Below are 24,979 nucleotides of genomic sequence, written 5' to 3'. Positions count from 1 at the left end.
TTATCTCAACCGAGTGTTAGGATGCTGACACGAGCGAAAATCAAATCATGTGAACCAAGGTTGCATACAGTCACAGTTTTAGATCTTTCAGGAAGTACATTGTACCAAGTGATACAGTGGTACACCAAGTGTTACCATTGTGCACTGCCCTCCCCCCCTTAATAGTTTTAAGAAATATATTTTATAAATAGGCTACTGGTGTTGAAATTAATTTTGATAGTTAGGGCCTAACTACTGTATTGGCAGCATTATTCCATGGTGATTGGTTGTGGAATAGTTTATGAGTTACAGTAACCTACAGAGTTAGAAATTACTTAATTTCATGTAACTTTTAGAAAAGATAAAACTACTCCTGAAAGGTTCTTCTTCTACAAATTGTTGTTATAGGCTAACAAAGACATACCGTAGTAGGCTGACAGTTTAAATTCATGTTTAAAACTAAATAACCGATGAAATGTCTTACAATTCAGGATTGGAAGTGAAAATGTCTTCCAAAATGTTTAAAACAATTCAACAGATGATCTTATAAGCCTATAAACTGGGAAAGTTTGGATTTGGTAAAAATCTTCTTTTTTTTACAGAGAAGAGTTTATTTGCCAACGGGTTAATTTAACTGAAATTCTTTAACTTAAAAATCTCAAGAATAAAACAGTCACTCAGCTGCAATCTCTTTTAAAATCAATCCTAAGACACCATTACAAGTTTGTTGGAAACTAATTTAGGTACCGGGTACCGGTAACAAATTAATTTCTTCCTCAAGTGAATCAATAGTTTATGAAGTTTGATCAATTAATAAGTGTCAGCAGAGACATGAGGTCATTAAATTTCCCCTTTCAAAAAGAAAATAGAATGAAGTCTATTAAGACATAATCAAAGAACGAAACAATGTTCTAAACATATTTTAAGTGAGTTTAAATGGCTTTCTATTTTAAAAGCATTTAAGTTTTGTTCACTACACAAATCTATCGTCATAGAAAAAATATACAGATAATTATTGTAAGAGTTAATCTCAATCCAAATTAAAATTGTTAAACGAGTAAAATAAAATTAGTCTAAGTTGTTATTCAAAGTCCGTGTCGACAACATTTATTTACCATCCACTTTAGCGCAACGATAATCCTAACAGTCCTAAAATCGCTTTAACCAACACAGTAGACCTACAGTACCGTACTCTCCACCTGGACATTCAGATGCACTTACGTTCCCACTAAACGGGTTACAAGTCCATTTACGACCGTCCTTAGCACATCTGATCAGCCTACACCTAAAAGCATTTGGCCACAAGCTGCATACAATATTAATCCGTTGAAGAAGAAAACAGAATTAGGCCCATTGATCCATCCAATACCACAATATCTAACAAGAATTGCACGCAGAGTATTTAAATTAAATATTGATGGTGAAATCTAAAATAGGCTACCCCACCACAGCAAACCTGCAAACTAAGCGAATTTCCATTTGCCCCATTGGATTTTCACTGTTCGAAATATTTTCCTGAATGTCATATTCTCTATTTAAAATTAACATTAGTTTAACCGTACTGAGGTTTGCTTAAGTTTTTTTTTATTTAAATGTTATAAAAGTATGGGGTGAAATAAATAGGCGACATTTTCCAAATTTGATACAAATATTCATACAAGTATGTTAAGCTGCTACAGTTTAACTTAGGCCTACTTTTTCGCCATAGGAATAACATAGGAGTTTTAAATTTAACCAGTATTTTGCAGTTTTAAACTATTGTTTTTGGAGTATCCTCCTTAAAACCGTTAATTAAGTGAACAACACTTCAATAAAGTCAAAATAATCCTACTATATTGTTTGTTTTTAAGGTCCACAAAATGGTTAAAAAAAAATTGCAAAACTGTAGGTGTTTTTATGGTTAGAAACAAAAAAGCGAATCGGTCCCTGGTTCAGGTCTCACCATGAGAACTACAGTAAGAATAATAGTTTAATCCAATTATGAGATACGCTAAAAAACTAAACATCATATTATCAAACCATAAGTTATAAGGTCTCGTCTTGTTACTATCTAACACTGACCTTTGGTTAGTTATTATTCATTACCGGTACTTGATAGTAGTTCAACGTTAACTGGCACCTGGGTCCAGTAATGGTCTATCTGAGAATCGAAAGCGACATTCAAATTTGAAGGCGAGCACTATTTCTACTTGGCTATCCAGATACGTGGGCGATTGTTGAATGTGAATTTCCAGAGAGAAGGACACAGCCCTTAAGAGATTTACACGAAGCCAGCAGGAACAACATCTTAAGGATGATGGAAACTGGTATGAAGAGACAAGTTGTATGGAGACATTGAAAAAGATGCGACAGGAAAGGAAATTATGCAAGCAAGCTGAGGGGGGGCTACGTTTTTACGGTTTGAGCATCCACCTAAGTTTTAAACATAGAAAACCCTTCTTCTCAGTAGGTAGGTAACAAGAGAGTTTACTGTGGTGTAGCCTAGTGTTTTGCTGCCATACATCCAACGATTCAACGATCAACAATGAGAGCACTGGAAATTTAGTAAAAAATACACAACATAGGAGTCTACTATAACATTGACATTAACAAAAAATATGACAGGGCAAGAAGGCCTACTAAGAAAGAGTAAAGACAAATATGCGAGATGTGTTTTTTAAGCTCTTCTCACTGGAGGCTATAAAAGATTCTTTTTTAAGTTAGGTAGGCCTACCTAATAAAACTTCACCACTAATAACCTAAAACTGACCACAACTGACATGTAAGGTCTATTTTTTTTTAATACGCACATGCAGCATACCGATAACCTTGATATTGTCCTCTGCAAACTATAGATAGGCTACCGTACTGAAATGGTATGTTAAAGTATGACAGATAAGAACAAGCCCATCAGTCTCCACATTTGTCCATCTTACAGAGTCGGAGTGCTACGCGACTAGGATGGGCGTCGTCGTCCGAATTGTGGATATTTATAGGGATGCACTGTGGATGCAATGCTCCCTGGTGTGGATTAACGTCCACACTAGTGAGTACTACGACTATCCGCAGTACTATCCTAATAATTGGACCAATTCGTTAATTACGAGGAAAAATGTGGTTCGGATTCCACAATAAACTGTAGGTCCCTTAGTTGCCATTAGCTGTAGGCCTATGGGCTATTAATTAATAGCTGTGTCTAAGGAACATGTCAGCCTTGTTCACTAACATGACTACAAGATCCCGCCACTCATCCTACACGAGGGTTAAAATACGCATTCGTTTTGCTATTCATTGTAGGCTACTAAATTGTGAAGGATAAAGGTTTTTTTTCTTACTCTTTCACCTAGCCTAGTCAATTGTCTTCTTAATTTAATAAGTAAAGTACTCACCACATTGTCCAAGTTGAATAATGATGAAACTTTTTTAATGAATCCATCTCCCTGTTTTTTCTGTTTCCGCCGACTTGTCATGTTGCCAACTTAGAACCACATTGAATGGAAATATAACCACAATACACACACACTTTCTTGATCGGCGCACTTTTTCACTCCTGCTTGAATTTATGGTAGCCAACCTAGCAACTTAACCAATTAGGATTTGGCTAGACTTTGGAAACAGATTTTAGGGAAGTTGTTTGTAGACTTTGAATGTAAAGATTATGGGTTAAATAGGAAAGCCTACCGGTATCCTTTATGCTTTTATAGACAACTCTATGAAGCAACTATCCGAGAGTGTCGGTCAGGGATGAAGATGTCAAGTAGGCCTGATTCAAGTAAGACTAGGTCTAAATGAAGGATTTGGAAATTCTCATTAGTTGACTACCTGCCACAGTACCGGTAAGTTACAAATGAAATTAAGACTCGCAGTACCTACCAACAGTAACTTGCAATCTTTCACAATATTGATTGTAGCTTAGTCTACAACAAGTAGTCTAATTAATTTTAACAAATTTTAAACAAAACGCAACATATACGTGAACCGAACAGAACTAACGATAAAATTGGCTTCAGCTGTTCCATTAGGATGAGAAATCTACTAGGGGAGTTAGGCCTAGCCTATGTATTACCATGATTTTACCCAAGTTATGTTAGGCCTACTTAAATGCAAATAAAATACAACCCCGCTCACCTACGAGACAAGGAACATCGAAAAAAATTTGTGAGGGAGTCAACGATGGTTTCTCCACGAGTTTGGGAGTCATTAAATATTTCAATACTTTCTGTTAAAGGGAACGAAGAAAGAGATTTTACACATAAGTTAACTTGTATTGGCTAGGTAGCCTACTTTTTCTAAGCATTACGGTTTAGTCAATTAAAACAGAAGAAGAATGCAACAGTGTTGCGACCTATGAGGTTATGTTAATGGAAGAATACCCTAGGAATATTCATTTTAATTTGGGTCTCTTAGCTTAAAAGACAGGGATTAGTCATACAGTAAGTTAACTAATGACCAGGCAGTTTGAGTTATTGCACCCCCGAAAATCGGTTTCTGGAATTACTAACAATTTCCCTGTCCAAGTTGAATGGTGTAACTTAATGTGCTTACTTATGACACAGAAAACACTACCGGTACTATAACCCAGAATGCTGACCGCGTGGAGCTTTGCCTGTCAATTCGTAGGCAGCGCCACCAGCATACAATGCACCAGCATAGCAATGCTGGTGGCACTGCCTACGAATTGACAAAGTTCCAAAGTTCCACGCGGTCAGCATTCTGGATTATAGTGGTATGTTTTCTGTGCTTGTGAGTAGGCCTATACACCTGCCTGTGAAACAGCTTGTGGGAGCGAGGCCCAATATAAAAGGTAGGCTAACTAGTATGGTCGGCCTACTGGGTAGACTATGGGTCGGCCTATGGGTAGAAACCAAATGAAAATTTATTCGAGATATCGATCGATATTTTCATTCGGTTGTTTTTGACAACAGGTACGTAAGTGTACCCAGCCACAGAAAACGTACTACTATAACCCAGAATGCCAACCGCATGGTAAAAAGCATTAAGCGGTTTAAGAGAGCTTTGCCTGTCAATCGTAGGCAGCGCCACCAGCGCTGCCATGCACTCAGCATTGCAACGATGGTGGCGCTGCCTACGGTTGACAGGCAAAGCTCTCTCAAACCGCTTAATGCTTTTTACTATGCGGTTGGCATTCTGGGTTATAGTAGTACGTTTTCTGTGACCCAGCCTACTTAGGTAGCTTAGAAGTGAATAAGTTAATGGGAAATGACCAGACCGCTTACTTGTTTTACCAGAAAATATCTACGGCCATCATTTAGAGTTGTTTAACCATAGACAAAAATAATGAATATAGACCGTCAGCCGTGCCGCGGTTACCATAGGTTCTGGCGCACACCGCTGGGAGCGCCATTTAGTTACGACGTACCGGTACGCGCTACGTAACTACATTGCGCTCTCAGCGGTGTGCACCAGAACCTATGGCTACCGCAGCACAGCTGACAGTCTGTTTCATTCTTTTTGTTAATGCTTTAACTACTGTAATGATTTGGAAGAGCCTAAACTTGATGGAAACGAACATCAGTCTCCAAGAACTTTTCCTATGCAACATTAAGTTAGTCCCACTTAACTTATAGGCCTATCTGGGGAAGTTTTGGTAAAATAAGAGAACTGTTTAAGTTAGATTGCCAGATTATCTTGCCGAAACCAAGAAGTTAAGCTAAACCTCCATGGAGTTTAGGAGAGCTCTAGTCTGGCCTAGCTTGAAGTCCAAGCTGTTTCGTTTTCAAACAATCTTTGAAATAGGCTATAAGAAAAGGTAAGTTAGGGTAAACAAAATAACTTTGTTCGATAAAACGTGATATAGAATGCAATAATAGGCTATAGCGGAAGGCAGGCTCTACAGTACATTGTGTTAACAATCAAACAAATCTGACAACTTGTAAAACAAAATCATTGCCAGACAAACATAACCAATAAAACCAAAATTTTGATCAAACTAAACTAGGCCTACGTGGCATCTGATATTTCAACTAGGCACAAACAAATACTTTCGATGAAACACAACACTTAAACACTCACAAGATATAACACACTTTTTATTTTCACAAGATAAACGCACTTTGAAACTACCGAAACTTTTAAAAGTAACGTATCATAACCACAACACAACGAACATGGCCGACGCGACAGACAGCGATGCGATAGTTGCCGAGCAACAAACACTTGTTGCATTCCTGAGTGGGAGTTGACCCGAACTTTCCCGAGACCGAACTGAGCGACAGAAAACATTGAACTAAACTTCAGCGCGGGTTATTACATCACAGATGAAGGATTTGAATTACACTGGTTTAAAACCACACACGTAAAAACGTTTCTGTGGGTTTTAAAGTACCATAGTCATAGACGACGGTATGTTTTATCATAGATGGTTTTATCTATGGTCAGGTTGTACCATGGATGGAATCATTGACTTCGTATAGTGCAAATACTCATATGCATTGATTATAGATAATATATATTCAATGACTACTGTCAGTCAAATCTGAGGTCTGTTTTGATGTATGTTTTAAGTCAGTTACGATTGAGTGCGCTGATGTCGATTGAATATTCTTGTCCTCATGGTATATTTTACATTGATTATGCGGGGGCTCTAAACTTTGGTGCCATAACAAACGATAGTTTACAAATAGTTACCAAGATTGTTACAATTATTATACTTAAATGACGTGTTACTAATGAATACAAATAACCCAAAAAGTTCTAATAAAACATACAATAGATTCTAATAAACGGAAACCCCTTATAATAAATGCAGTTTATTTTTGTATTGAATCCCAACTGTGATCTTTCTTGCTCGTCTTACATGGATCAACACCTAAAGCCATTGACTATAAAACTATATCATATCAAAGAGCAGCTGCGATTCGGAAATTTAATCTTTCATGTTGGATTTCACGGAAATACGAATGAACCAGGAACCAGGTAGGCAGTCAGCGACGGAAGGTTATGCTCCAATTATTGTGGTACTGAGCGAATCGAAATGACGGTGTCAACGTAGTCATAGTCGTGTTGCACAGTAATCGTTACAACTTTGCTGCAGGATTGAACAACGATTACGAAGAACAGCAATTAATTACATAACGGAAGCAAGACGTATGTAACGGAAGTGATTAATGATGTGCTTGTGTTTTCCATACCAGAAAACACTAGAACATATACAGGTTGTTTTTCAAAATTGAGTTGTAAATGACCATAGAGAACTAAGAGGAGGGAGTATGTAAGAGGGTATGTATGTAGGGGACCGAAGTACACAATTACTGCGAATCTGTAACCTCAAAATTACTGGTTCTCTGGTACTGGTGGTTGGTAGTAGACTGAGTCGAGAGTCTAGGAAGGTCCTATCACAGACAATGGAATAAACCATTAAATTCAAGTATTGAAGTATTGTATTGTCTGTGGCCCTACCATAGATAAAAACATATTAATCAAGTATGATTTATCTATGATCCTACACAAGTCCTACACCCTTGCGGGGGGAGCAGGAACTTGAAAATACGTCATCGGACTCACAGACCGAAGACACCACTCTAGGGTGCTCTAGGGTTAAGCATAACTCGTACATATCCACGTTCAAACTACGGTTGGATTTCGGATTTGGGGTGTTCAATTTTAGTTAAATGGTTTCTACCCTTTGGACTGAGGGAAATATTTCAACATTTAGAAATTAATGTAATCCGTTGGAGTTTTATTCTGAAGGCGTGTAGGGGTACCTAAATAGCACATTTATAAACAAATGTAAGTACACAGTAGGTTTGCCAGTCCAGTACACAACTAGCCCAATTAGTATTTTAAAAATACTATTATCAACCATCTATAAATATTTCAACCGCAATTATTGAAGTCTAACTGCATTTTCATTCAGGGACAATGTTTGAAGCGACCCAAAATTGAATTTTCTACGTTGAATTGCATTCTTATGCCGTTTAATTAAACGACCATTAAAGTTTAAGTAAAGTATAGTCAATGAAAATCTACGCTATCTCTTTATGCGGGTGAGTTAAGTAACCGTTAAAAATTAAACCAAAAGGCAATGTGTGATTGGAATCTGCTATAATTAAAGCTTAATAAAATTAAACAAATCGAATGCATAAGATATCTTTTTAACCAGGCAATCATTATAACGTTGAAGTAAATTAACCAAAGAAAGACAAGACGATATTTTAAATGAAATTGTTAAGATAAGAAGTCGTAAAGAAACTTGAGAAGCAACGCCGTCCTTGAAGTGTGGCCGACATTTTGTTATCAGAGTGCGTATTGCGTTATCAAGGCCTAACTGTTATCAGAGAAGCTTAGTACGCTGTTATCTTGCAATGTTTATGGTCTCATTTCAACATTTCCAACTTAGCGAGAACTTATGATGTCCTTATTCCACTAATGATACAAGTCCTTTACTCCAACTTAGACGCAGAGAATACTGAGTAATTAAAGCTTAGATTATCGTGTTTTAATGTAGGTATTTGACTATTTATTTATTTTTTCATTGATTGTTTTATTGATGATTATCTAAATGATGGATTACCTACTGTGTTTTCAAAAAATACTTAGATGCAATGAAAATGTAAAGTTGTTATAATAGACTAACTGTTCATTGTTTAAATTCTTAATACTGAAAAATAGAATTGAATAATTTTGTTAATCCACATAGGCTAACTGAATCCTCAATTTTAAATTTTAAATTCTGAAAAAATCCTCATTGCAATGCTATTATGATAATCGATAAATATTGTTTTAATTGTGAATTTTGAGGTAAAAAATGTCTAAGAATGAATAAATTAGTTCTTTTTTTTCGGAAAATCCTACGTCAAAATAGATTACATGTTCGTAAGCAATGATATCTTACGATAGGAATCTTCAATACAGCCTATTCCTATTGTTTGATCAAAATTTTTGATTTACAAACAAAAAATAAATAAAACTACTAGAAATATTGGTTTTGGAAAAAATAACCAAATCTCGCTACACCATAACTATACCACAATTATTGGACTGAATAAAAAATTATTTCCTTTTTATGATCTGAAATTTATGTTTTGCAAAGTTTCATGTTATTTCTGAAGGAAATGAGGATGGAAGCCAAACCTAAACTTCGTATTATGAGAACACATTTCAGAAATAGACGATATACATATCTAGGCTAAACGTGGAATAAATATATTGGTGCAATAATAATACTTTATCTCACTCAGATCAACAAAACGATGAAAAGTCTACCTCCAGTATTCACTGTCATTGGTGTAATCAATTACCGTAGATACTGCACAGCAATATTTGCACATCTGTGTATTTTAAAATCACAACAATGCGACGAAAACAGCTGATCTTAATGTTACAGACAAATGTTCTTTGCCCTATACTTCTTCAAGTGCATCGGCTTTCACATTGTAATAACTCATGCAAGGCTTATAACTTACTTTGAAGAGTAATCTGCATACAATGAGTGGATTTTCACCTGGAAAACAAAAAGAATAAGTCAAAATACTTAACTTATAAGTAAACAAGGTTTTAAATCGTCATTAACATGGACAAGGTTTTAATGGTTGAATTGCAGAGCAAAATCTTATAGCTAATAAACATAAACAACATACATTATTTCCTAAAATAATAATTTTTGTTTTTGGTTACAGCTTGGTTAAAAAATAACTACTGAGTTGATATTGTTGAACTAAACATTTTTTAAGGCCAGGAAGCCTTTTTACCATTGGCTGTCATTTTTCACTGAACTACTGGAATGTGTATAATGAACTTAAGACAGTTAAGTGCTTTATGATACGAGCCATATGGTCAAATCACTGGTGACAGCAGCGATAAGATAGGCAAGCGTATAGTCTGAACCAGCTACACTTGCACTTGAGCAACCGAATATACTATTTGATCTTAAACGATTTCAATACATTAAATTGAATTCAAATACAAATTAAACTTTTTTACTTGTTTTAACAATCTTCAGTCACAGGAATCACACTTTCTTCGAGTTATTACTAGTTATTTAATTTACAGTTCGTACCTATAGCGTAGCCGAGTGGTAATAGTCTTCAAATTTGAAGGACGCTAGATTAAATCCAAGCAAGTTTGATTCTAGAACACGTTATCATTGGATTTGTCATTGTAGAAATAAACTTGGAAAATACAAATAAAACAATTACAAAACTGATGTTTTAGTGCATGGACGATTGAATTACACAAATATGACAATTAAATCGCAGTTTCAAAGACAATTGAGCGAAACAAAATTGCTTGCACGAATGACAACGGTCCAACCAATTGGAAATTAAATGGATCGTTTTATTTTCAAAGTGTTTTTATTTCTACGAAATTCAATCTCACCGAAGCTGTTACCTTCGTAAAGTTGAAGTCGTTATATCGACAAAGTGATCCATAAAGTTTGTTAACTGGCTGTTGAACATCCCGATATCATTTTAATTGGATAGAAATATCACCTTTACACCTTTGCACATTTAAATATTAAGAGGGTAATAACATTTTTTTTACAAATTAGTGAATTTTGGGGCAATAAAATTTACGGTTAAGTAGGTGAAACGAAAAAATGTTCTATAAAAATAAGTTGTCATTGACGTTGCATTTTCACCACCCTAATCCTAATGTTACACCTGAAGCCGTGTTTCGTGTTGTAACGTTTGCATATCTTAGGATAGGTTTTACAGCATATGCTTAGTCTTTGGTTCTAATAGTAGTTGACATAAATTTGTGTTAAACAACAGCACAAAACGCCTCGCAAATGCTCGCAAAACGCACAAAGTAAGCAAAAATGCCTCATACATAAGCCATTTATAATCAACCTTACAATTAAAGGGATAGGTACATTGTACTAAGTAAATTTGAAGTAGGAGATTGTGGGATTGTAAAATACATGAGCTGATTCTTCTAGCTAGTACCAACATAACAACATTCCAGCGTACCGATAACTGTACAGTCTCTACCATTGTTATAGTGTTAGCGCTGCCTGCACTTGTATTTCTAGCTCAGTAAAAAATGCCTTATTTGATTTGTTTCACCAGCTGTGTGGTTCTTAAAATAATATAGCGTTCCAAAAACAGCCTATTGGGCCTGATGATGATTGGAGTGACCAATCGAAATCGATCACCACTTACCATCCTTTTTGTATATTTACCGTCTTGTGAGTACAGTATAAGCGTAAATATATGTTTTAAGTGATATAAAACGTATATTTTATTTACTTTCCAAAAACAGCGTCAATGAAATACTCAACAAACCAAATGTAAACATTGCAATTTTCAAGAAAAAAAAATCTACCCATAATTCTGACACATAGTTTTGTTATATGCGAGAAGTAGATCGAATAGACGTTCTGGACAAACTTAGTTCTACCAGTAAGTGACCAGGATAGTGTCCATCTGTCACCTCATACATATGTAGACTGTTAGACGACATACATATGCATATAGTCTGTACAACTGTTCTTGGCCCTCGTAGAGTCAGGTATTTGCAACGTCCAACGAAAGCCACCAAAAGGCTTAACATGTATAAAGGAAAAGGTCTAAATCAATAGTTTACATGTAGATTGTTGTATTATGTTCAAATAAATTGGCAGAGATTACATTAAATTGTCTGAGCTAATTCATTAGGATACTAATAATAATTCTACGAGGGAGTATGTATTATCTAAAGTATTATTAAATTAAACTTAGACATGTATTCAAACATCATTGAATGAATAGCGTTTTTGGCCTCTGGGAACATCAAAATGAAAAAAGTAATTAATTGCCGTGTCTAGGTTTAACCATGCCCCTTACGGTAATAGCTTGGACTTTATATCTACAAGTGTAGATATAAAGTCAATGTTAATGGCTTCTTTACACAAATCGCTAAAAGCGTGATACAAAGATTGTTTTTGTTTAACATAAAATACAAAAATAGGTAAAATATAATGAGGAACTAGATAATTTATGTGAAACACAAAACCTTCTAAAATGGTACATGGATCTATATAGGTTGATAACTTGCTACAACCAAAAAGAGATTAAACTAAATGACTTGTTTATTCTACAGCAATGAGAAATACGCTCATTTTCATGAGAAACTACTTTTAACTCAACTAATATGATCCATATCCATATTTGAAAATGAATATATTTTTTCACCATAAATAAATAAGGTCTTTATTAATGAGCGAATTTCAGTAACAAAATTGTTTCATAAATTGACTCAAGTCACTTAAATTAAACAATTATTCTTAAAATTCTAAACAAATTAAGATTCATAAACATATTCAACAGATAGATTTTTTTTATTACAATCAAAATGATACGTGAATCACAGTAATTTATTTAAATATTGGATAAAACACAAATCTCGCGTTGAAAAACCAATAAAGTGTTATTAAATAAAGTGTTTAACCACAACAATTCGTTGTGATTGTTGGACTAATTGAACTCAATGCACCTTTGTTTGTGGTCAACTCGTTTGTGTTTAATAACGCTTCATAACATCTCTGAGGAATGTCAATCGAGAGTAAAATGTTATTAATTTGCAAGAATTGGTTTTACTCTTTTTACAGGTTTATTGAAACCTTTTACCCCCTCCCCCTTCCAATTAAGTTGTATGGTGTGCGGATGGTATAGTGATCAGAGTGCGGTTTTGATATCCTAAAGGTCAACGTTCAAATCCCACCAATCACCAATAACTTTAAGCTATACCGGAATGGCAGGACCGGGTTGTTCGGAACCTATTTTGAGCTTTGTCAACCTAACTAGATATCACAAAAAGAAATGAGAAGGGAATAAGGGAAATATTATTTACATACTCTTCCCTCTACTAGCATAGATATAAAAGATAAAAGATAAAGATTTGTATCAGGTGTCTAGTTTATCCTTTTGTAAAAGCCAGTTTAGAAACCTCCAATCTCATTTAAAAAATAATTAAAAGAAAAACATTTACTCAAGGATTAGACTATGAATTTGGCAATTGTTTATTCCAAAAAAAACTTAGAATAAATTATAGATTTTGATTTATTTTTAGCCAATTACGTTGTAACTTTATAAAACTACTATACAGGGTGATTGGTATAAGTGTGCCAGCCGTTTTATTTGAAAACTATAAGAGATATCAAAAAAAGTTAAAAAGTAAGTGCCTTGGATTTTTTATTAAAAAAATTGTAGTAAAGTCGAAAAAATTATTTTAGCCGTCATTTTCCCAATATGGCTGCCAACTTTGATTTTTCTTATGGAACACCCTGTATTTTATGATATATTCTGGTAGAAAATGTAATTTTAAGACGATTTTATTCTTGTGCTTTTTTTCATAAACCTAACCGTTTCAAAGATAATAATGGTTAAAGTTTTGAAATTTCTGCATGAGAAAGAGTTTCGATAAAGGCCTAAGCAAGCATGCCAGCTGTTTTATTCGAAAACCATTCAAAATTTCACAAATTAAACCATTAATATCTTTGAAACGGTTAGGTTTATGAAAAAAATCACAAGAATAATACCGTCTTAAAATTATATTTTCTACCAGAATACATCATAAAATACAGGGTGTTCCATTAGAAAAATCTAAGTTGGCGGCCATATTGGAAAAGTGGCGGCTAAAATAATTTTTTCGACTTTACTACAATTTTTTAAATAAAATGTCCAAGGCAGTTACCATTTAACTTTTATTGATATCTCTTATGGTTTTCAAATAAAACGGCTGGCACACTTATATCAATCACCCTGTATTTTAAAATTTACCAGCCATACAATAATTTTTTTGTATTGAGATTAAAAGAGAAAGTAAATATTGCGTTTTAAAATCCAATTAAGAATGCAATTATGACAAGATACTACTTTTCCAATCAGAGATTTTGGTTACAAATATTTACGCTCCTTGATTGTTAACTATCTTACTTACATTGCATCTTTCATTTTAAATATGAGCACACTATCTTTTCAATTTAGTAAATATTTTTATTTTGACTGCCATTAAAATATACCTTTATTTAAAAAAAATATATTTTGAGAATGTATTTAAACATTGTGTACTAAATGTTGGAAATATCAAATACGAGTTTGGTATACTGAAATGAAATCATATTAACCCTTAATAACACTCTAGTAAAGTTTTGTTTAAAAATAACAGCATAGTTATCTTTTAGCTCCTTAATAATTTAAAATCTGTTATACTTTTATGAATCGATAAGAGCAACGTGGTAGTTTGAAATCAGCATAAAACAGGAGCTTTAACACGGGGTATCTTATCGTGTTACAATTAAGGTTATTTCAATTTTTACTACCACTTTACCGAGTTTGTTTAAGCACCGTTCCGAGGAAGTTTGCTTCCAACACCATTCTAAGTCTCTTAAACTCTCAAACTGCTCAAATCTTATTATAAAACAAGTATTATTTGCAAAGTACTTCATAACTCGAATCTCAGTTGCTTGAAAACAAAATAATACCCGAACTTATAAAATAACATTATATATTTATTATTTAAGATTTATTACAGGGGACCTGGAACTATCTGGAACCCTTTTGTACATTTGTTCCATAGGTGAAAACAATGCACCATATAAACATGGGTCTAAAATGCTTAGTTTTCTGTCTGTGTGTCTCTATGTGATTTTCACAAATAAATCCATAACTTTTGAATTTCTTAAGCGATTGACTTGAAACTTGGTAGGTAAGTAGTAAAAAGTAAGTATAATCTTTGCACAAAGTATCAAACCAATAAAAAATGGCGGCCATCTAAAATGTTCTATCTTAAATATCTTTAAAAATAAATGATGATAAAAAATATAAAGAATACGCGTTTTTAGAAAATTTAATGACAAGTACAACGGGTCTTAAGTTGTAAAGGTCGGTAAAAAACTATAAATTTATATTTTTTATGAGACCCGTCATTTTAGATTGGTACAATTTATAAATCTAATACTTAGTGCAAAGATAGAACTTACTTTTTACTACTTACCTGCCAAGTTTCAAGTCAACCGCTTAAGGAATTCGAAAGTTATGGATTAATTTGTGAAAATCACATACATATACGCAGACAGAATACTAGGCATTTTAGACCCATTTTTATATGGTGTTTTTGCATTGCTTTGTCCTAAGGAACAATGAAACAAAAGGGTTCCCAGGGAGTTATGAGACCCTCTGTATAGTTTATGTATAGTAAGATAAAATGAACTTATCGAATTTAAAAAATAATTGTTATACACATGTGAATTGTTTTTTTTATTCTAAAGAGTGAGTGTTAGTTATGATTATTTATGTTGTAAGTAAAAATTTCAGCCACTTTAGGGCCTCTTTATCCTTAACGCATAAGTATGGAAGGTTTGACCAAAAACAATATAAAACTAACGTTTTTTAGAAGACTCCTCAGTTTTATATTGGACTTTTCATCTAAAATGCTTAATGAGGTGTTCAAAATATCTTCAGTGTTTTAATACGAAGAAATAATGTATATTTTTAACTATCCTGTACATGAGCAATTTAGAAAATGTTCACAAATCCTAATCATATTGAAATAACCTTAATCTTAATGTATTTGTATGCATAGCCATAGCTGAGTGGATTTAGCTCTCACCAAGAAAAAAGAACTGAAAAGACTCCAAAAGTCAGTAGCTTTTCAATGGCTTGTGTTCTTATACTCAAACGGTAAACTAAATCGATAGACGAATACACTCAAAATATGATTCTTAATAGATTAGTAAATTATAAAATTTATCTTTTAAAACATCTTAATAAGAACTTGCCGTCGTAAAATTTGCAATCTCGTAAACTGTAATAGAAACCCTTAAGGCAGAAGTGAAGGAAAGGGGGACGATGAAACTGCCCCGAACGCCCGGCCAGGTAGCCGCTACGGGTCTAGGGAAAAGGGAATTATTGTTGTCCCTGCGTTCTGTCAATGACTGCAGTCTTCTAATAACCACCACCAATATCAGGAATTACTATCTTATTTTACGTTACGTTAGGTTAGGTTAGGTTAGGTTAAGTTAAGTTAGGTTAGGTTAGGTTAAGCTAGGTTAGGTTAGGTTAGGTTAGGTTAAGTTAGGTTAGGTTATGTTAGGTATTGGTATTGGTACAGAAACAATTGTGACTTGGCAGGAAGAGTAGTCAACGGCAGTTTTAAAGACTGCAGTCACTGACAGGATACAGGGACAAATTATAAATACCCTTTTACCCCAGTCCCGTAGCGACCTGGCCGGGCGTTCGGGGCAATTTAAGCATTTCTAGTCCTAATCCTCTTTAATGAGCGGGGCAGTTTCATCTTTTCAAACGTACTCAAAACGTCGGGGCAGTTTCACTACGCCCGACGGAAATTCACGTTTAGAATAAAACACGGTGGACAGCTCTGAACACAGACTTAAGATTTTTTTCAAAAAACACCATCAAACAAAATGGTAAATAGTTTTAATACTCTTATTTAACAACGATAAACTAGATAAAACCAAACTGGATTTATGTTGTTCAATTGTTTTGTTTCGTTATCTCCTATAAAGCACAATCGCAGAGTACTGATTCAAATGTGGCGTACAACATTATCCAGATAAAAACACCTTATAGCTTCATGGCTAGTTAATTTAGTATACCTTCAACGTAATCGGTTGATTCTTTATAATTTATAACCAGAGGCAGTAGTAAAATAAAATGCAAGTGTTACAATGGTGTGGCGTATAGTGTTTGTATTTCTGTTACTTATGGTAAAAACATATTCCTTGATACATTTAATTACATTTTGATATATTACCTATTCTGTGTGTTCAAATTGTTGTTTCTGATATTTTCAAACATGTATAGTTGCAGTGACCGTTGTAAAATGTTTTTCTCTCACTTTTACAGAGTTTCGATGTTGGGTCGGTGGAACTACCTATTTACGCCGTACCTATAGCATTGTTGAGAGGGCATCCGTTAATACCCACCCAAACACAGGTTAGTTTCAACACTACATAAACATTTTTATACTTTTCCAGACTTTAAAAACAGTAAAATATGTGAATAATTCTCTTTTTTATTAGTATCAGGTAAAGATAAATGTAATTTAAGCGTTTTGTAAAAATTGAAAAAAAATAGGTGATGCCACAAAATAAAACTATAAACGCTGTAAATAAATTATGCTTAAAAACCGTCTGAAGACAAGAAAATATGTTTTATCTCCGGTTTAAGTATAGAGATTTTTAATTTGAAACTAATTTTACCAAGAATAACCATATATTACTAATCTAATTTTGTCCTTTTTCATCAAGGCTGGAAAGTAAAACTCAAATTGGCCCTAAAAGTAACATTTATTTAGTCAATACAAGATTTTTAAACGTAACCAACAATAAACAAACATTAAAGCTGGCTTAAGTTTTCTTCAATAGGATGAACATTTTGCTTTTAATATCCAAAATTAACGCTTTTATCATCTTGATTTCGACTCGTACAATTTATATTTACAACAATTTTAATGTTTTGTTGACAATATGTTTCTAGTTGGCCATCAAGGTAAATGCAAACGTGGGCGAAGAAATAAAACAGAAACTCGAAGTTTTAACGAAATCCTTAAAAGACGCGAAGGACAGCACTTGTGCGGATGAAGTTTATAACAAAAAGTATTTCGGAAAATTGAGCTTGGATATCTGTGGAGAGCCTTTGCCTGGAGAGAAGAACAAGAATGGTGAAATAGAAGAAAGCTGTCTGAAACTTCTGGTTTATGTTAATACATTGTTGAAAAACTCCCAGAAACACCTTAAAGTGTATTGTGGTGAGCAGGGGTGACGAATTTGATGAAAATAATTTATTGGATACACTTAATTTTAAAATATCCATGATTAAAGTTTGTGCGAAGGTTAATAGGAAGGTTAGTGTTCACAACTAAAAGTAGGAGCACCCAAAAATGTGTTGTAGTTGTTGGATTTAATTGAATTTTTAAAAACAGATTTTCAATTGAATTTTACCTGAAAAATTAAAATTATGATTTTGTAATAATTCATATAACTTGTAATAGAGAGTCAATTTAAGCAAATTAAATTGATACAAGTAACTTGCACTGTTAATTTGTACTGTCAAAATATTTATGTGTAAGTAAATTATAAAAAAAATCAAATAAGGTAATATAAGGATTATAATTGGATTAAATAATTTATATTTATGAGGATAAATCTCGCAAAAACCCAAATATGTTTTTATTAACCTATGTGTTTATATAAATTCTATTCATTTTAACAACATATCGGAAATTTCCGATCATTATTGTAAAAGAGATAAATAAAACAATGAATACACAACAGCTTTAAAATGATTTATGTTATTAACTAAAATAATGAATTAAAAATTGTGTGTGATAAGTAGAACGTCTTATATAGATTTGTTACTGTTTGAATCATAACATAAACAAACACAATTCTAATAAATTACAAGATACAATGTTTATTTCCATATATATTACAGGCTTACACTACATAATGAAATGGAAAAAATATTTCTCACAAGACAAATTCTATAACGAAGGATGTACTTCAAGACTGTTTTCAAGGTTTGAATTTTGTTCATAGACACTTCTAATCACACCATTGCCAATCATGAGCCATACACTATGGTAGTTTATGATTCATTGATTGGAAGGGGGGGGGAGGGTTGATTGAAAATACTGTTGCATATGTCGCTTAGAGCCCATCGATGTGCGATTACTTCAATCACACCCCCTATTTCAATTTTAGTGGCATATCCATAGCTATAGTTCGGCCGCTTAGAAAGCGACCTCCTCCAGCATTGGTTTAGTATTAGCGCGCAGGTCGTTTTCTAAGCGGCCGAACTATAACCACCGAATCGAAGCTTTCCCTGACGATTTTGAAGTTTCGAATTAGAGTCACGTAAAAACCATTTGGCCAAATAATTCCACAGATCACGTTTTAATTACAAGTTGAAGTTCCAATCGAGTTTGTAATTGAATATCTGCTACGTGATATGGCCCCAAGAGTTTCGGTTTTGAGCATATTCAGTTTTATGGGCAAAACTCAAATTTGGTTTGTTTTGTATCCGTAATGTGTAGTTATGTCTTTTGGGTTCGAGGAAATTGTTTAACTTCTTATCAGTGATTTACGTGAGTTATTTTGTTGCAAAAACTATTTAAAAAACAACTTTGTAAAAATGCTTTCAAAATAAAAATGGAATAGCCACACATACCCACACATCCATCCACACACCTATCCACACTCTACACGTGCATTGCACGCCGTGCAAGCACGTCGTGCCAAAAACAGACGAAACGTGCAAGTGTGTGGTGAACACCGTGCAAGCACGGCGTGCATTGGCATGGCACGGTCGAAATCAAAACGAGTTTGATTTTTGGCGTGCCGTGCCAAAGCACGCCGTTCTGACGTGCTAGTGTGTAGGCGGTCCCCGTGCCACGTGCTAGTAGTTCAACCACTTTTGACAGGATTTGACCCTATTTAGTCCTTTCTTATTGGTGAATCGACGGCATTTTGTCTTTAGCACGACCATCGAGATTAAAACACAATGGAACACGCGCTGTATGCGACAAGTAAGCCAAGACGCAGTTATTGATCTTTATATAATATATAATGAAGCATACATCCTCCACCATAGTACAGTATTGTGAACCAAGTGCCCTGCCGGCGTATATCTATACGGCAGCGAGGTGCAAGGTCTGGACCAACCTTAGGCGGCTTAGTGCTGTATAGTTTCTATTTTTAATGATTGATTAATTATGTCCTTAAAACATGCCATGTGTGTGTGTGTGTTCTGCATTTAATTTGTACGAACAGACGATGATATTTAGCACGTTGCAGGCTACACTGAAGATCAAGTGTGTGGGCAACAACGTGCCGTGCCAGAGCACGGCGTGCCAATAAAAAAATGGCACGGCGTGCAATGCACGTGTAGTGTGTAGGCCGCTTTATATTTTCAATATGTGCAGCCGATTAAACACAAGTTACATATTCACTATATTCATTGAGTTAGATTGAGGGAAACTTGGTAGAGGGTTGGCTGATGATGACCTAACTTCAAAGTATCGTGACTGTGACAAGTAACTCCAGGTCTATGTCCAACATTTTCTAGGCCGAGTGGTTCTAGTGCTCACCTTCAAGAGTGATGTTCGCTGGTTCGATCCCAAGGGGTCCCATTCTAGACACAGAAGCCATTTTCATGGTAATATTTTAATGTTCCTTTTAAACAAAAGATCGACGTTAGATACAATTATCAATTATATCGATTATTTAAGATGGGGACGCCACTTTGTGCGTATTTTGACCCAAATAAGAGTGAAGGATGAGTAGCACGATCTTGTAGTCTTGATAGTGGCTAAGGCCGTCATATTCCTTAGACACAGCTGTTAATTAATAGCCCATACAGCTAATAGGAGCTAAGGGACCTACAGTTGATAGTGGAATCCAGGTTTTATGCAAGTCCAGATTTCGCACTGTTCCCTTAAAACCCACGAAGGTGTAAAAAAAATCAAAATAAAATTGAAGAGATATCTGGCGAATTATTTTATTAGCAAGAGTTCAAGCTGGTCAACGTTTTTGTGTATCCTCAAAAACGAGAACATTTTCAACATCTTGGATCACCAACAGTTAAAAAATGTGTTCCTCCTGTTTACTTTTCACCGTGATGTGGATAATTAACTATCAACACTAAACCCGGAAGCCGTGAGATAAATGTGTTGTAGCACCCTTTAGAACTTTGGAGGCAGGTGCCTTACAACGGTGTACGTGTACACAATCTGGGTGGATTGTTTCATGTACATGTTGAACCTACTGCGTTAAACTGGACTATATGGGACTTATTTAACTGCCTCAAATGTATTTCAAGCAGATTTATACTAGTTACTAGCTGTAACCCGCGGGCTTTGCCCCGTTTACTTCTTAATTTGCAAGATGATCTCGTTCGCATGGCTCAATCACGTCCTGGTTGAAGTTCGTTCGCTACGCTCACTCACCTTTAGGTTGGAGCTCGTTCGCTACGCTCACTCACCTTTAGGTTGGAGCTCGTTCGCTACGCTCACTTGCCTTCAGGTTAGCTCGTTCACTACGCTAACTCGCCTCCAGGTTGAAGTTCGTTCGCTATGCTCACTCACCTTTTGGTTGCAAATTAGCTGTTGTCATAAATGTAAAAGAAATAATAGTGCTGCACCCTGTTGGTAATCCTTGTAACTTTAATGCTATTGAACATCATAGAACAGAACCAACTTGTTTAATTGAAACAGCTGTTAAGATTCATTAATTCCATTTCTCATAAGGTTAACATGGGAAACTCCAGAGCCACTGGGGCGGAGCCGATTGGACGGATCACGAAATTGATGGTGTATAAACCTATTCCATGAAATTCTACACGTATGTACGAAGTTTCGTGGCAATCGGTTCAGCGGTGTCTGAGTTTATCACTGCCAAATATATATATATACAAACATCCTCTTTTATACTTATAGATTTAAGTAGGTATTCCTACAATGGCTTATATTTATTCCTTATTTAATTATCCTATTATATTATATCAAATCCAACAAACTTTTTAGAGATACTCACAATAAAAAAAGTATTTGGGATGGTTAACTACAAAGTCTTCAGTTGTTTAATAAAATTTAAATACGGTTGCTCTAAAATACAATTTCTCTAAAAGAAGTTGGTCAGGATAGGTTTATTTATTTATTTATTTATTTACGGCAAAATCGCCATTTGTAAAATCAATTACATGCAATAACAATTTGTGGATCAATAAATACTATTAACATGCTATAAGATTTACATCTTGCTATTTGGTTGTGCTTTATGAGTATACATGCTAACACCACTAACACTAATGATTCGCAACTGAGTAATGAAAAATGAAAAACAAATATATATTCTATGAACATACAACATCGGCAAACAAGAGAGAGAAAAAAAAACATGCAATGGTCTTAAAATTGAACTAACATTAACAGCCTGCTTCACTAAATACAGGATCGAAAAGGGAAATATAAAAATTTGAATATTTGACAGTGCAATAAAATATAAAAACTTAACAATAACAAGTATGAACAATGAGAGTGTGACAATGATTGATTGTGACTTGTCATAGGTTTAATTTTATATGTGAATATTTAACAGGAAATAAAATATATATATATATATATTTTTTATTTTTTATTATGATATTTAGAAAAAAATATCAAATAAAAATTAAATATCAAATATCATAACCTAGCCTGACCCAACTTTTGATCGAACTAAGTTCTAGTTGTTAAAAATTTAGTAAAATAAATGTTAGAACAGTTAATTATCATTTCAGTATTTTGCTCAGTCTCTGTAAAGATAAAATCTTTGTTTTAAACATCTAAGTTTGCTGTATTAGTTTAAAACTAATTACTTCCATTAAAAACGGAGTATGCTACTACACTAACTAGTTTGAGAACTCTGGCAGTTTTGTAGATTAAAATTATCGCTGTTTTATCGTGTTGGATTCTACGAGTAAATTATATTTGCATTTAATAAAACTCAGTTATTCGATTAGTTTTCCGATAACAATGTAAAAGTGGTATAAAATTGTGTAAAATATAAATTTTAATTAATAAAGAAGTTCCTTCTGTTTTCTGCAGAAATAAATCCAAGGTTAAATGTTTAAATAATAAATAAAATGAGTTAAACAAAATAAACTGTTTTTGTATTAGTTTTCATGTAATATATGGTTAGTAAAAATCTGCGAGTATTTTATATTGTGCTTACACCTGGTAATCTAAGATACCAGCGAGAAAAATAAAATATAGGGCATCTTGGAATAAACTAAACATAAATAAATAGGTACTCGCATAAAATGTATACAGGGTGAATAAAAAGTCAAGACCCCCCCTCTATTATTTTTCCAAGTAAATATACAGAGATATCCTTTTGGTGGTCGTGCAATCTTAGCAGGAAGTTTCATTTTATAATTTTGAAATTTTTGAGTGTCCACCCAAAAGGGGAGATTTGGGGGGCAACTCACATATTTTAAAGGTAAAGCCCCTGCAAGTGACACCTCATTTTGAAGAGTTTACAAAAACTTAAAGAATGGTGAAACTAGAGGTCGCTATCTCCTCTTCTCTATCCAAAATGGTAGCCCATCAAATGTTGTGGAAAATCAATGGTAAAATTGGGTCGTAATGGTAATATTGGTTACCATTTTGGATAGAGAAGAGATAGCGACCTCTAGTTTTCACCATTCTTTAAGTTTTTGTAAACCCCCCCTCTTTTGGGTGGACACTCAAAAATTTCAAAATTATAAAATGAAATTTCCTGATAAGATTGCACGACCACCAAAAGGATATCTCTGTATATCTACTTGGAAAAATATTAGATGTGGGGGTCTTGACTTTTTATTCACCCTGTAGATGAGTAAAAATATTTAAAAGGTTAAGATTAATATTACACTTTAATTGGTTTTCAAATAAAATACTGATACATCAATGTTGGGTGTTTTAATTTCTCCAGTGGATTACCAGACATAGCCGCAGACAGTCGGATTGCGGATTCTGTTTGTACAAGGTTCAATTTAGGTCGCAATCTCGGATTGAAAAGAAACCGCAAACATCGTCTGAGCTTCCAATAACATCAGACAATCAAATAACAATTTACACGGATACAAACCTGCTCTACGTTGAAGATACAATCTCGTCATGGGGAGAGCAAATTTATGTAAAGATGAATACTTCAAGAAATCGTTTGTTTTCATTATTTATATATAATTATGGTTATTCGAGGATATTAAAGCAATATTTATTCAAAGCAGGATAAGTTGCTAAATGATAAAGTGCTCACTCAAAAGATTGTCTGTTTAATCCTGAGAATAGTAAGTCGCTTTTTATGGTTTGAAACTTGTACCAGCTGTTCTTGATAGTTTGTATTTTTAACAGCTGATCTTAGTCTGTAAAAGATTTACACAAGGGTTTCCAATTCTTTCCGCACTTCCTCTCCTCCTGGACTTATAAAACGAAGTTTTTGTGCTCCTACCTGAAAATTGTAATGCATTATTAAATAAATAACGAAATGAAAATAAATTTGTCAAATATTTTCTTTTATAGACACTGATGCTGTATAATAAAATACACTGAAAAATAAAGTGTTAGATAGTTCCTGCTCACACTCTTACATGTTTGAAATTGTTGCGCTCCTTTGCTTGTCTACTCACGAGTTTCTATTAAATATTTTCTATTTCAATAACTAAACAAAACAAAACAAAATGTATTCCAGACTATTACAAATAAAAGGACTGTATTTGAAATCTAATTCAGTCAAGGCAAAGGTAAACAAAAGTTACAATAATTAGCCCAGTCAATAAATGTTTTTTATCGCAACTAAATGGTGGAAAGCTGGATTTTTTATATGTGATAGAACCACATGAGAGGTGTATTTTCCCAAAAGTCCCCACTTCTACCCCTTGAGCTTTCCCCCCACCCCCCTCCAAACATAGAAATTGCAGTGATTTACTTAATTGATCATAATTTGAATGTTATGTAAGCTATCGAGCTGCAATTTGTTTTATTTTATTTCTGATTAGTTTTTCTACAAATTTTGTATTTACAACATTTTTCTAAAACCAATACTTAGGGAGATATAAAATTTAAACTTCGTTAAAAGTTTTGTTTCAGAGTGCAAAATCTTGTTTTTCTCTATGTATACTTTTAAATATAATTAATACGCAAATATGGTTCAAACAAAAGTTTTAGTACGTTTTTCAAGGTTTACAAATATATTATTGGTTAGTCATCTAGGTGACCGGGTGAAGAGCTGAGCGTCGGCAAAGTGAGCGCGTGCGCGCTAGTTGAACACCTCTGCGCTGCGTCATCGCATCTAGCCCAGCCAATAAACGCACCAACTGCCTTTTTTCGTCGCTAAGTAGTGGAAAGCTGAGTTTGTTATATGTGATAGAACCGCGTATTTTGCAAAAAGTTTTTGAATCTCCCCCCCCAACCCCCTCCAACCCCCTCCAAACCTGGAAATATCAGTTGTTAACTTTACTGGATATAATTCAAATTCTACGCATGCCATGTAGTGAAATTTGGTTTAGTATTATTTATAATTAGTTTATCTACAACT

General features: G+C 34.1%; 1 protein-coding gene across 13 annotated transcripts in view; it reads right to left on the bottom strand.

The window, feature by feature from the left end:
• The window catches only part of LOC128988457 (disks large 1 tumor suppressor protein-like), a 1,201,819-nt gene that overhangs the window by 159,152 nt on the left and 1,017,688 nt on the right, over window positions 1-24,979 (bottom strand). For 2 of the 13 annotated variants that reach the window (XM_054409760.1, XM_054409761.1), the window contains exons 1-2: window positions 5,924-6,063; window positions 3,348-3,532 (exon numbers count right to left, since the gene is read on the bottom strand). The exons of 10 other annotated variants lie outside the window; for them this stretch is intronic. In XM_054409760.1, coding sequence (XP_054265735.1) covers window positions 3,348-3,428 — 81 coding nt within the window. In that variant the 5' untranslated portion in view covers window positions 3,429-3,532; window positions 5,924-6,063. Of the gene's footprint in view, window positions 1-3,347; window positions 3,533-5,923; window positions 6,097-24,979 lie in introns of those variants that run through there. One more of the 13 variants, XM_054409759.1, reaches the window with a different exon arrangement.

This window comes from Macrosteles quadrilineatus, unplaced genomic scaffold, assembly GCF_028750875.1.
Source record: "Macrosteles quadrilineatus isolate MER2022 unplaced genomic scaffold, UCM_ALF_1.0 Scaffold_3__2_contigs__length_128488019, whole genome shotgun sequence".
Classification (NCBI taxonomy): domain Eukaryota; kingdom Metazoa; phylum Arthropoda; class Insecta; order Hemiptera; family Cicadellidae; genus Macrosteles; species Macrosteles quadrilineatus.
Note: the sequence above shows the minus strand (reverse complement) of the source record. Positions and strands in the feature narration are given on the sequence as shown.